At 67.7% G+C, this 13,023-nt stretch overlaps 1 protein-coding gene across 1 annotated transcript; it reads right to left on the bottom strand.

Moving 5' to 3' along the window:
* Positions 1–178: 178 nt before the first annotated feature.
* SLC29A4 (solute carrier family 29 member 4) lies at positions 179–10,397 on the bottom strand. The gene is made up of 10 exons (XM_058286749.1): positions 10,238–10,397; positions 8,801–8,932; positions 7,814–7,927; positions 7,338–7,466; positions 5,704–5,778; positions 3,784–4,043; positions 2,300–2,432; positions 2,032–2,219; positions 1,396–1,636; positions 179–321 (listed from the first exon to the last, which is right to left on the bottom strand). The coding sequence occupies exons 1-10, from the start codon at positions 10,395–10,397 to the stop codon at positions 179–181; spliced, it is 1,575 nt and encodes a 524-aa protein (XP_058142732.1).
* Positions 10,398–13,023: the final 2,626 nt, after the last annotated feature.

Below are 13,023 nucleotides of genomic sequence, written 5' to 3'. Positions count from 1 at the left end.
CCCGGGGCCCCCAGCTCCCGGCTGGCGGTCTGCGTTCCTGACCCCACGGAGCCCGGGCCGGGGCCGCAGGTGGACGTCCCAGGCTGCGAGGAACTGGGGGCGGGACCCTGGGGCTGGCGGGGGACAGCGCCGGGCCGAGAGGGGGCAGGGGCTCGCTGGCACGGGGAGGGGCGGCGGCTCAGAGCCCCGGGGCGAGGGAGGCGTTGGCGGCGGCGGGCTGGGGGCAGCTGCCGGGGGCGTCGCGCGCGAGGCTGTAGGTGAAGTAGGCCACGGCCGAGCCCAGCGTCAGCCCCGCCATGTACGACACCGTCATGGTGTTTCCTGCGGAGAGGGGGGGCCTGAGCAGCTGGGGGGGGAGCAGGGACAGCGCGGGTGGGGGGGGAGAATGGCGCTCTCCCACCCCGGCCGTCAGGATCCAGACTGGACACACGGGGCGGCCACCTCCTGGCATTGGTGCCATGAGCCGGTGGCTGCTTGGGGGGGGGGGGGGGCCACGTGCTGGGGGAGGGGCCCGCCAAAGGGGGCGGAGCCGGTCAAGCAGGACACACAGCAGCGCTGCTCCCTTCCGGCCCGAGCCCCCGCCCCCCGGCCCCCCTCTGCGTCTCATGCCCCCTCCCCGGCAGCCTGGCCAGCCCCGGGGCTCGCCGGCTTCCCCGACGCCCACCGTGAGCTCCGGCCCAGGCCCCCGGGGCCTCCCCGTATTGGGCGAATGGGCATCAAGTGGACGAGGCCCCGCCCACCCCGCTGCCCCGCGGAGGCCCCTGGAGGCCCCGCTGCCGCCCTCCCATCTGTCGATCCCGCGGCCGGACCCGTCAGTGCCACCCCCCCCCACGGGCCGGAGGGCGCCCCCTTCTCCCACCTGCACGGCTGGCCTTGTCCTCACTGGGCTGCTACAGGCCCCCACTTGCCCCTCGGCCTCTCAGACCCCTCTGCTCCCACCCTTCCGGCACCCCCCACCTCCTCTCTGCTGCACCTCAGGGCCTTTGCACAGGCTATTCCCTGTGCCTGCTCGCTCTTCCCGTGCCTGCGGCTCGCTCCCTCGGGTCTGTGCTCAAAAGTCTCCTCCTCCAGGACGCCTTCCCAGACCACCCACTGACGTTCACAAACCCTGCTCCCAAGCTCCCACCCTGTTTTGCTGCTTTATTTCCCCCTCCCCCCACATTTGGCCCTGTCTTTTCGCTGCGTCTGTTTATTGTCTGTCTCCACGCCTGGAGCGTCACCCCACTGGGGCAGGGATTGGCGCTTTGTCACTAACGTGTCCCCAGGGCTGACAACGGGCAGCGAACGGTTTTGGAACGAATGAGCGAATGGCCAAGTGACTGCAGAGGGCCCCGCACCGGCTGGCCCCCCCAGGGCCCCTCCTGGCCTGGCCCCCGCGGCCCCCGCGGGCCTCACCTGCCAGCTCGCGCTGCTTGGGGTCCACCTTGCCGGCCGCCAGGATCATGGGCACGCTGCCGAAGTAGCCGTTGCTGATGCCCATGAGCAGGGAAAAGACGCAGGGCCAGGCCGGGTGGGGCAGGGCGGGCGCGCCGCTGGGGTACACGCAGAGCACGAACAGCGGGACGAAGGCCGCGCGCAGGCAGGCGCAGGCCAGCAGGTGCGCGCCCCGCCAGGCCACCGGCACGGCCGCCAGGATCTGCGGGGAGCGGGCGGTGGGCGCTCCCCTCACGCCCCCACCGCCGCCCCCGAGCTCTCCCGGCTCCAACCCGCCCTCCTCCTGCCGGGTCCACTAGGACCCACGGAACGCCGCTCAACACGGCCACCGGCCGCATCCCTGTCCAGACCCTTTCTCCACGTCTCCCCATTTGGGCCTCGGGGGGACTCCTGACCCCGCTTGAGGGATCGAGGCTCCCGGCAGCTCCTGCCCACCCTCGCAGGGGAGGGGGGCAGGGGGACGACACGCGCCCCCTCGGACCACGTGCCTGCGGGGAGGGTTCTGCCCAGAGAGGCGGAAGTGTGGCGGCCGCCCGGCGCGGGGGTGCCTCGAGGCCCAGCCCCCCCGGCGGCGCCCTGCCCCCCCGGGCGGCCCACCTTGCCCACGAAGTCGGAGAGGTTGAAGGTGGCCATGACGAGGATGGGCAGCCACTCGCCCAGGACGCAGTGGCGGATCTCCGACTCCAGCCCCGGGAACAGGCACAGCGTGATGAAGTAGGTGACGGCGATGGACAGCATGTCCGCCCAGATGACGCGGGCCACCGCGTAGCGGTGCAGCAGCAGGGCTGCGGGCGGGCGGCGGTCACCGCGCGGGCCCCGCCCGCCCCACCCTCCGGCCCTGGCGCCGCCCGCGGCCGCCGCTCACCTCGCAGCGTGGGCCAGCTGCGCTGGGCTCTGGGCCGCGGCACGTCGAAGCGCACGTAGGCGCCGCCGCTCGCCTCGTGGGCCGGGCTGTCCTTCAGGGGTCCGCTGTAGCCCAGAGGAGGGGCCTGGTGCTCCTGGGGGCGAGGCCGGAGCCAGGGGGTCAGGCTCGGGGGACGGGGACTGCCCCCAGGGCCTCTGTGGTGGCCAGGGTTCGGCCAGGGCAGGGCTGGAAGGACGAGCCTGAGCCCCCCGGGAGGAGGGGTCCCCGCAGGCCGATGCCCAGTCAGCGCCTCCTGTGTCCCAGGGGCCCTGCCAGGCCTCCGGCTGCAGCTCTGGCTGCTCCTTGCCGTCCCTCAGGCCCACCAGTTCCCCCCAGCCTCTGAACCTTTGCACACTCTGTTCCCTCTGCCCCTGACACCGTTCCTGTGGGTCTCAGGCCTCCCCTTCATGTGGGCGAGGCTCCACGAGGAGGCGTCTCCAGCTCACAGCGGCAGCCCTGACCCCGAGCAGAGTCCCTGGCGACCCCCTGGGTCAAGGCCGCGTGGATGAGGACGGGGAGGGGCCGTGGTTCCGTCGGAGCCTGCCTGGCCTGCCCCCGTGGAGCCCGGCAGCTCTCCCTCCGGGTCGTGTGGCACCCCCCGGCAGGGGCCGTCTGGGCTGTGACCCCAGGGGGCAGGGCCTCCGCCTGCGGGAAGGAGGCGGGGGCGGCCCCCTCGGCTGGAGCCCGCAGCCCCGGCTCTGCCCGGTGTCCTTCCCTGCTCCGCCCACGGGCCCACGCCCCCTCCTCTGGCTCCAGCGCCCCCTCTGGGTCCCTCGCCTGGCCGGGGGGGGGGGGGGGGGGGAGCCCGAGAGCAGGGGCCTTGATTTCCCTCCTGTGTGTCCTGTCACTAGGAGAACCACCGGGAGATGGGAGAGTGGGAGCTCCACGGAGACGTGCCCGTGGGAGGGCCCTGCAGGAGGCGCCTTGAGGGGGCAGGGCCTGGGCCGAGCGTGGCGCTCCCTGCCAGGGGGGCCTCAGGCCACGGGGCGGGGCTGTCATAATGGGATGGAAACTTTGGGCCACCCATGGGGACCGTCACAGGAGGCTGGGACCGTGCATCGTGAGTTGTGGGAGGAGCTCCAGGCTACAGCTGGGGGCCGTGGAAGCTGACTGGGACATCAGGCCACAGAACGTGGACTGTCACAGTGGGCTGGGACCAGGCATCATGGCCTGTGGGGTACAGCGGCTGGAGGCACCCTCAGACCATAGAAGGTGGGATTACACCTCTGGGTGGGGCCTCAGGCCACAGGAGCCACAAGGAGGTGGAGGAGAGGCGGGCCAGGGGGTGGGCGCTCCAGCATGGGGTGAGAAATTTCCCGGGGGTGACACCTGTGCCCAGGGCTGCCTCCCAGGGCAGCGCTTCTTCCCCATCCCCGAGGGACAGATGAGGAAACTGAGGCAGCGGGCCGGGCACCTCCCCGTCCGCCACAGGGGCAAGGACTCACGAAGTGGACGTCCCCGGCGGTCACGTCGTGGTGCACGCGGTAGCCGGAGCCCCGGCCGGCCCTGCAGCCCTGGCGGCTGTCGCGGGGCCGGGAGGTGTGGTAGAGCACAAAGCGGCTGCGGCGCACCAGCAGGTGCAGCAGGAAGCAGAGCAGCTCCAGGCCCACGGAGACGAGGAAGAAGATGAGCGTGCTGGCCCGCTCGTCCGGCAGCAGCAGCTTCGTGAGGATGCGGCTCAGGGAGATCATCACGCCCGCCGTGCCTGGGCCGGGCGGGGGCGCTGGGTGGGGTGCAGGGCCCCACCTGCCCAGCCCCTCGGGATCACCCCGCCCCCCAGCCAAGCCCCGCCCCATGGGCTGGGCCCACCCAGCCGCCCTAGCCCTGCCCCTCCGGCCCCACCCCATGGCCTGGGCCCACCCAGCCGCCCTAGCCCCGCCCCTCCAGCCCCGCCCCACGGCCTGGGCCCTCCCAGCCGCCCTAGCCCCACCCCTCCAGCCCCGCCCCACGGCCTGGGCCCTCCCAGCCCCCTAGCCCCGCCCCTCCAGCCCCGCCCCACGGCCTGGGCCCTCCCAGCCGCCCTAGCCCCACCCCTCCGGCCCCACCCCATGGCCTGGGCACACCCAGCCGCCCTAGCCCCACCCCTCCAGCCCCGCCCCATGGCCTGGGCACACCCAGCCGCCCTAGCCCCGCCCCTCCGGCCCCACCCCATGGCCTGGGCCCTCCCAGCCCCCTAGCCCCGCCCCTCCAGCCCCGCCCCACGGCCTGGGCCCTCCCAGCTGCCCTAGCCCCGCCCCTCCGGCCCCACCCCATGGCCTGGGCCCACCCAGCCGCCCTAGCCCCACCCCTCCAGCCCCACCCCACGGGCTGGGCCCTCCCAGCTGCCCTAGCCCCGCCCCTCCGGCCCCACCCCATGGCCTGGACCCACCCAGCCGCCCTAGCCCCACCCCTCCAGCCCCACCCCACGGCCTGGGCCCTCCCAGCTGCCCTAGCCCCGCCCCTCCGGCCCCACCCCATGGCCTGGGTGCTCCCAGCCCCCCTAGCCCCGCCCCTCCAGCCCCGCCCCACGGCCTGGGCCCTCCCAGCCGCCCTAGCCCCGCCCCTCCAGCCCCGCCCCACGGCCTGGGCCCTCCCAGCCGCCCTAGCCCCGCCCCTCCAGCCCCGCCCCACGGCCTGGGCCCTCCCAGCCGCCCTAGCCCCGCCCCTCCAGCCCCACCCCATGGCCTGGGCACACCCAGCCGCCCTAGCCCTGCCCCTCCGGCCCCGCCCCATGGCCTGGGCCCTCCCAGCTGCCCTAGCCCCGCCCCTCCGGCCCCACCCCATGGCCTGGGCCCACCCAGCCGCCCTAGCCCCGCCCCACCGGCCCCACCCCACGGCCTGGGCACACCCAGCCGCCCTAGCCCTGCCCCTCCGGCCCCGCCCCATTGCCTGGGCCCACCCAGCCGCCCTAGCCCTGCCCCTCCGGCCCCGCCCCATTGCCTGGGCCCACCCAGCCGCCCTAGCCCTGCCCCTCCGGCCCCGCCCCATGGCCTGGGCACACCCAGCCGCCCTAGCCCTGCCCCTCCGGCCCCGCCCCACGGCCTGGGCCCACCCAGCCGCCCTAGCTGGGTGGCTTGCAGGTCTGGGGCTGTGAGGAGAGCTTGGGTGCTGAAGGTGAAAAGTGGGAGCCGGCAGCGCGGAGATGGCGCGGGACACACACGGTGCGCCACACGGGCATGCAACGCCCCAGGTACCCTCTTGGAGCTCCATGCAGGGCTCCCATCCCAGCCACGGAAACACGGCACACGCGTGCCTGTGCCCCCACGTGCCTGAGCCACTCCCAGCCGGGGGAGGCAGGCAGCGGCCACTGCCCCAGCCCAGCCCCCACAGAGCCCCCAAGCCCCGGCCAGCCCCCTGCTTCCCCCGGGGTACCTGTGTATACTCACTCTCCCCCGTCATCACCCCCTGCGTGTACCTCTTGGGCAACATCCCCGTGTACCCGTAGAAGCTCGATTGCTGCACTTAAGAGAGAGGGAAAGAGCCGTGAGCCGCCATTCACCACCTGTCTGCTGGGAACAAACTCACAAGCTTGAGGCTACGGTGGCGGCCAGGGTGGGGGCAGCTAGATGCTCCCACCACTCGCGGCAGAGGGCACAACCACCCTGCAGCACGTGGCGGACACGGGACTGCCCGCCAGGCTGCGCACGCCTCCACGGCCCCGCCCTGGGGCTGGCCGGGTCACTGCCTCGTTCTGGCCTGCGACACGTGCACGGAAATGGCCCGAGTCGCTTCTAGGCCGAGGTGGTGAAAAGCCTGACGCGCGCTGCCAGTCTTTCTCTCCCTGTGCAGCGGGGACCCCAGAGCCCGCCTTGCAAATGGCGGGGCCACCGTCGGCGTGAGTCCCTGGGTGGCTGTGTGGAGCTGAGCCCCGTGGACGTGGGTGGGGCACGGAGCAAGAGCAGGGACTAAGTCTGGCTCAGCCACTGAGATTTCCAGGCTAAGTGGTAACAGCATACCCCTCTCTCCTCCTAACCAGCACAGACAGAGCCTCCGCAGCCAGGCACCGGCTGCCCCAGGGACCCGCAAGCCCCTGACGCCTGGGCAGTGACCCTGGGCAGGGCTTGCCCAGCTAGCATTCCCTGGTCTTTCCCAGCATTCATTTTTAAAAGATGGATGGGTGGAATGGAACAGAAAATATCTGCATACGCTGGCTGGGGCGAGGGTGTTATTTCACAAAACACTGATTTCGCTGACAAGCACACACCCATGAATGTGTGTACTTCGTCGTAATGTAAAATGGCTCTTCCTGGTGCCTGGGGCCCAAAAAGTTTGAAAGTCTACAAAACAACAGTCCTGGACCCTTCCAAAAGGTTGACCAAGGAAGGCTAAGGAATGTTCCAGATTAAAGGAGACCGAAAGGCACAGCAGCAAACAATATGTGATCCTTGCTTGGATCCTGGATCAGAAAAAAGAAAAAGACGGCGAAGGACATCACGGGCGACTGGTGAATTGGAATAGGAACTGTAGATTGAATAATGATATTGCATCGAGGGCACGTTTCCCAGTTTGGGCAATTGTCAAGCGGTTCTAGAAGAAATGTCTTGGCTCTTAGAAGCTGTGCACTGAAGCATTTAGACACGGGGTGGGATGATGTTTATAAGCAGCTCTTAAGCAGTGTGGGGGAAAATACCTGTGCTGCTGCGTGTACACATGCAGGGAAAATGTGGCAAAATGTTAATTGGACAATCTGGGCGAAGGGGGGTAGAGGGGAGTTCAGTGGATTATTCTTGCAACTTTTCTATAATTTTGAAACTTTTTCCGAGTCAAAAAAAGAGTTTGAAGGGCGCCCCCCAAGGGAAGCACTGACGTGGGCAGGCCGGCCTCAGAGCCCAGTGGATATCAGAAAAATCCGGATGGGTCCAAATGTCTCTGTGGGCATGGGTACCCATGATGGATGGCGGTGTGCCCCCTGACCCAGCGCACGTCCACGTTGCAGGCACGTGAGTGCTGCTCAGCCCCGAGCCTGGCTCCTCTCGTGCCACTGCCCCTGCCCCTGCCGCCCCGGGCCCCCAGCCCCTACCTGTGCAGCCAAAGGCCACGGTGGCCACGGCGGCCAGGTTGATGGCGTAAGCCTGGCCGTGGGAGAAGAGCTGCAGCCACACGTCACAGATGCTGATGAAGAGGAGGGGGCCCAAGGCTAAGAGGTAGCCTGCAGGGGAGAGGCCGGTGAGGGGGCTGAGCGGGGGGCCCGAGCGGGGGGCCTGAGCGGAGCTCCCGGGGGGGCCGGGCCTGAGCCGCGCTCTCTGCTCTTTCTCCTTAATCCTGGGAGGGGCACCCCAGGAGGCTGCCTGGAGGAGGTGCCGCCGGGTTGGGTCATGAAGAGGAATGGGAGGGGAAGGGCCCGCTAGGCAGAGGGAAGAGCCCGGGTGAGCCCCAGGGTGGCAGGTGGGCCTCCAAGGGGCCAGGTCCCGAGCCGGCTCGTTGAGCAGCACCGGGGCCAGCGCCCGTTTCGCAGACGGGAGGGCGGGCGCGGGGATGGCCGGGAGGGGCGCGTACCCGCCGTGATCCTGGTGTGCAGGCTCAGCCTCTCCACCAGGACGTTGCTCAGGAGTACGGCCACCAGCGCCACCAGGATGTAGGTGAGGCTCATGTCGAACACGATCGAGGTCCCTGCGGGGCGCCGACAGCGGGCTCGGGGCTGCCCGGGCTCTGCACGTGTCCCCGCCCGCTGCCGAGAGCCCGAGGGGGTGGGCGGCCGCCCAGGGCCACTCAGCAGTGCACAGCAGTCGGGATCAGGATGAGGCGGGCCCCCCAGGCAGGGTCCTGCCCCCGGCGTTTCTGGGGGGCATCCTGCTGTGAGCCACCTGGGGGGACCTGTGGGCCACCTGGGCACCTGTGACCCACCTGCATACCTGTGGCCCACCTGGGTACCTGTGGTGCACCCAGGAACATGTGCCTACCTGGGTACCTATGACCCACCTGGGTACCTGTGGTGCACCCAGGAACATGTGCCTACCTGGGTACCTATGACCCACCTGGGTACCTGTGGTGCACCCAGGAACATGTGCCTACCTGGGTACCTATGACCCACCTGGGCACCTGTGGCCCACCCGGGTACCTGTGGCCCACATGGGTACCTGTGACCCACCCGGGTACCTGTGGCCCACATGGGCACCTGTGGCCCACCCGGGTATCTGTGGCCCACATGGGTACCTGTGGCCTACCTGCGTACCTGTGGCCCACCTGGGTACCTGTGACTCACCTGGGTACCTGTGGCCCACATGGGTACCTGTGACTCACCTGGGTACCTGTGGCCCACATGGGTACCTGTGACTCACCTGGGTACCTGTGGCCCACCTGGGTACCTGTGACTCACCTGGGTACCTGTGGCCCACCTGGGTACCTGTGACTCACCTGGGTATCTGTGACCCACCTGGGTACCTGTGGCCCACCTGGTACCCCTGACCCACCTGTGTACCTGTGGCCCACCTGTGTACCTGTGGCCCACCCGGGCCTCTGCGGCGCACCTGGCCCCCGACCCACCTGGGTACTTGTGATGCAGGTAGTCCACGTCGGTGATGAAGCTGTTGTAGGGCAGCAGGAAGCCCACGCCGGCCAGCAGCATGGCGAAGTAGATGGCGTGGTAGCGGTCATCGGGCACTGGCTCCTCCACCGCTGAAGTCAGAGACGCCAGGGGAAACGCGGGCGAGCCCCTCACAGCCAGGGCCACCGCCACAGGCCCGCGACCGCCGCCCCCACCATGCACGTGGCGCCCGTCAGTCCACGTAGCCGGGCCCTGCTACCGTCCCGGGCACCAGAACCGCCGCCGCCTCGGCCGCTGTCACCAAGGTGGCAGTCCATCTCCGGGTCCACCACCGCCACCTCAGCCGCCATCACCATGGACACCGTTACCATGGCAATAGGCATCTCCATGCCCACCTGCACCACGGCCACCGTCGCCGTGGCCGCCATCACCATGACAACAGTCCATCACTATACCCACGGTTGCCCATGCCACTGCCCTCAAGGCTACCCTCACCCCTGCCCCGCCCACTGCCCCCTCGGCCATCATCACCATGGCCACAACTGCCCATGCCACCGCCATCACGGCCATTATCAAAGGTCACCAAACACTACGGCCGCTGCCACTGCAGCCGCCTCCACCATGGCCTCCACTGCTACGGCCACAACTACCACAGCCACTTCCACCACGGCCGTTGGAGGGACAGCTGCCACTGAGGCCACTGCCACCAACCCCACGGCCACGGGGTCCACGCGAGAAGGGGGAGCAGCAGAGCCACCGCTCACCCTCGCAGCCCATGAGCAAAGCATTTGCCTCCGTCCCTGATTCAGGCTCTGCCCGTGCAGAGGCCTCAGTGCCCACAGGGGCAGGCGTCCGCCAGGAGACGCAGCCGTGGCTCCGTAAAACAGGGGGGTGGGATGCCCCCCGGCCGCCTCGGGCTCCACATGCCCCAGATTCAACAGGCAGAGAAGGGGGTGCTGTGCTGGCCGGGGTGGCCAGTCCCAAGCACTGGGGAGGGGGGGCTGCTGCGACCCAACAGGAATCTCTGTGGACTTCCACGCCCTGGGGATCAAGACCACGGAAAACCACGACCGCTCAACTCAGGCAGGGCAGCTCGTGGCCCAGACCCTTCTGGAAGGACGGTGCAGCTGACCCCACCTGGCCGAGCATCACGACCGGCCGAGGTGCTCCCGCGGGCAGCGGAGGAGGGCATGCGCAGCGCGCGCTGGCCACACGGCCAGCCGAGGAGCCTGGCGTCCTGGGAGGCTGTCCTCCGCATTAGGACACGTGGACACGCAATCGTGTGCTTCGTTCCCTCTCTATCCCTCATCCCCTGACATAGGATCCTAAGGGCTAGCTTTACGTCTCAGGATTTAAGGCGCAGAATCTCAAAGGCCCAGAGGGCACGTCCGGGGACGCAGCCTCCTCCCCGCCCCGCCCCCCTGCACCTCACTCACCTGCGTCCAGGAAAGCCGAGGCCCGCCTGGCCCCCCCGCCCTGGCGCTCGGCCTCCTCCTCCAGCTGGTAGCTGTTGAAGCTGAAGCTCGCCGCCCCGCTCCCGTCAGGCGTGCCCGCCGCGCCGGTCTCCGTGAGGCGCTGGCTTCTGACGGAGCCCATGGCAGCCTGTGCTGCGGGGACAGGGGAGGGGGCAGACTGAGGGTCCCGGGAGGAGCAGGCGCCCCTGCCGCCCCCACTGCCAGGTTTTCAAGTCCGTACCCCCTGGGGACCAGCCTCTCTATTCATGCCACGATTTTTTTTTTTGAGGTACCGGGGCCAGGGTTTGAACCTGGGACCTTGTAAGTGGGAAGCCGGAGCTCAACTACACCAGCTCCCCTGAGTTGGTTTTCTCATTTGTCTTGTGCTTAGGAGGTACCGGGGATCAAACCCGGGACCTCATACATGGGAAGCAGGGGCTCAGTCTCTTGAGCTACATCTGCTCCCCACACTGCCATCGTGAAACGGCGTCACGGAAGACAGGAGCAAGCAGGAGAGGGAGGTCAGGGGACGGCGCCCTAAGTTTACCCCAGCTTTGCACACCACGGCTCACTGCAGCTTGACGCCCAAGAGCCAAAGGGTGCAGGCAGCGCGAGCGCCTGTCCACAGGTGCATGGACCACGCAGTGGGGGCCTGCCACATGGCGGAATATTACTGAGCCGTAAAACAGGAACGAAGCTCTGATCAACACTACAACAAGGACGGGCCTTGAAGACGACACGTAGAATGCAAGAAGCCAGACACGGAGGAAAAATATTGCCTGATCCCATTTATATGAAATACTAGAACAGGCAAATCCACAGAGCCAGAAAGTAGCGAGTGCCAGGGCTGGGACGGTTGGGGGAACGGGGACCGCCGCTCGCAGGTAGAGGTTTCTTTTGGGGCAGATGAAAATTGCTAACGTGGAGGTGACGGCTGCACAGGTGTGTGCGTACACTCCCTAAAAACCCTGGAATGTACACTTTAAATGGGCGATGCATCTGCTCGGTGAATTATATCTCAATAAAGCTGTTAAACAATACAGGTTGGGAAGCGGAGGTGGCACAAAGTGATTGGGCTTCCGCCTACCACACGGCAGGACCCGGGGTCGATCCCCAGGGTCTCCTGATAAAAAAAAGGTGTGCCCGTGCGGCGAGCCAGTGCCCGTGCGGTGAGTCAAGTGTCCGCGCGGCGATCCGCGTGGCCCACGGCGAGCCACGCAGCAAGATGATGATGCAACAAAAAGAGAGACGCAGGGAGCATCAAAGCAAGATGCGACAGAAACCAGGAACCGAGGTGGCGCATGTAACAGGGAACCTCTCTCTCCATTGGAGGGCCCCAGGATCGAATCCCCGTGAATCCTAGAGGAGAAAACGAAGAGAAAACAAAACAAAACCAAAAAACGTGTTCCCACTAGCTGTAGCGGAGAGTGCTGGGCCCGGCTGGGGGCTGTTGTCCCGCCCTGGGCGGCAATGCCCGAGCCCATGTGGAGAGGTCTAGACGGACGGGGGGAGCACTTGGAGGCGGCGCACGACAGGTGACGTGATTCAACGCTTTCTGGGTGTTGGCCCTGGGCCAGGATTTTCCCATGCTCGCCACAGCTGTGGGTGGGAGGTGCCGTGGCCAGGTCATTTCCCAGGCAAGGGAAGTGAGGGCTGAGGGCGAAGAGCCCGCTGGGCCTCACAGAGCCAGGTCCTGGGATGCTCTGAGTCACCATGGACTAATAACCACCCTCAGTGCCAGGAAGTTCTTTCTTTGGTCTTGCCTTAGTTGTTCTTGCTTCAACTCAAATCTGCTCCCCCTTACCCTTGGAAAGGAAAGGAAGGAGCTAACTGATCCATGATGGAGAGACACCCCCATCAGGTAGGAAACTTTTATTTTGGCGGGGGGGGGGGGTCTAGTGCTTTTCCCCTGAAACATTTATGCACTTTTTCCTAGTAACGATCACTAATCTGACTGCAAAACGGATACATGCTTATCGTAGAAAAACTTAAACAGAGATGGCACACTGTGCTGCCTCAGTTTCCCTGGTTCCAGGAGCAGGGGTGGGAGAACCCGTGAGAAGAGCTGGGCGAAGGGCCTGCTCCCCAAAGAACCTCATGGGCCCAGAGTTACAATTTCCTCTGGGACCGGCCCGCTGCCGTGCCCCTCGCCCCCTCTGCCTGCTCTTGCGCCATCTCCTGTGCCTCATTTCCTCCAGCTCTCCGCCTCAGTTTACCTCTTCCCCAGTCGCTGGGCTGCTCCGGTCAAGCGCCTCCCCTGTCGTTTTTCCAGCTCTCCGGGAGGCTCTGAATCGGGGCCCGGGAGGACCAGGGCCTCCCTGGGGCCTCTGCCTGGCGCCCTCCCCGCTGCCGGGTCCCAGGGTCCGGGCGGAGCTCTGCCCCGTCCCCTGGGGGCTGACCCAGCTGACGGGTCCCCAGGACCGGAGGGGGAGGGGGCCGTCTGGGAACAGGGCTGCACCTGGCGTAGCCCCCGAGCGGGCGCGGCGTCCTTCCCGAGACCTCTCACCCTAGAGCTCTGGCCGGGCCGGCCCCCTCGGGGGCTGTGGGGGGCTGTGGGCGTGGAGCAGGGCTCTGGACTCCGCTCTCCTGGGTCTGAATGGTGTGGCCTCTGGCAGGGTCCCACCCACTCCTGAGCCCGTCTGCGTGAGCGACAGGGGGTGGGGGAAGCGTGGGTGGGCGTCCTCTTCTGTCCCAGCCCGCCCAGCCTCCCTCTCCAGCGACAAAGGACTAACGGGGAAGGGGACAGGGGTGGCATGGGGGCTTCCAAA

Source organism: Dasypus novemcinctus, chromosome 23, assembly GCF_030445035.2.
Source record: "Dasypus novemcinctus isolate mDasNov1 chromosome 23, mDasNov1.1.hap2, whole genome shotgun sequence".
In the NCBI taxonomy this organism is placed as follows: domain Eukaryota; kingdom Metazoa; phylum Chordata; class Mammalia; order Cingulata; family Dasypodidae; genus Dasypus; species Dasypus novemcinctus.
Note: the sequence above shows the minus strand (reverse complement) of the source record. Positions and strands in the feature narration are given on the sequence as shown.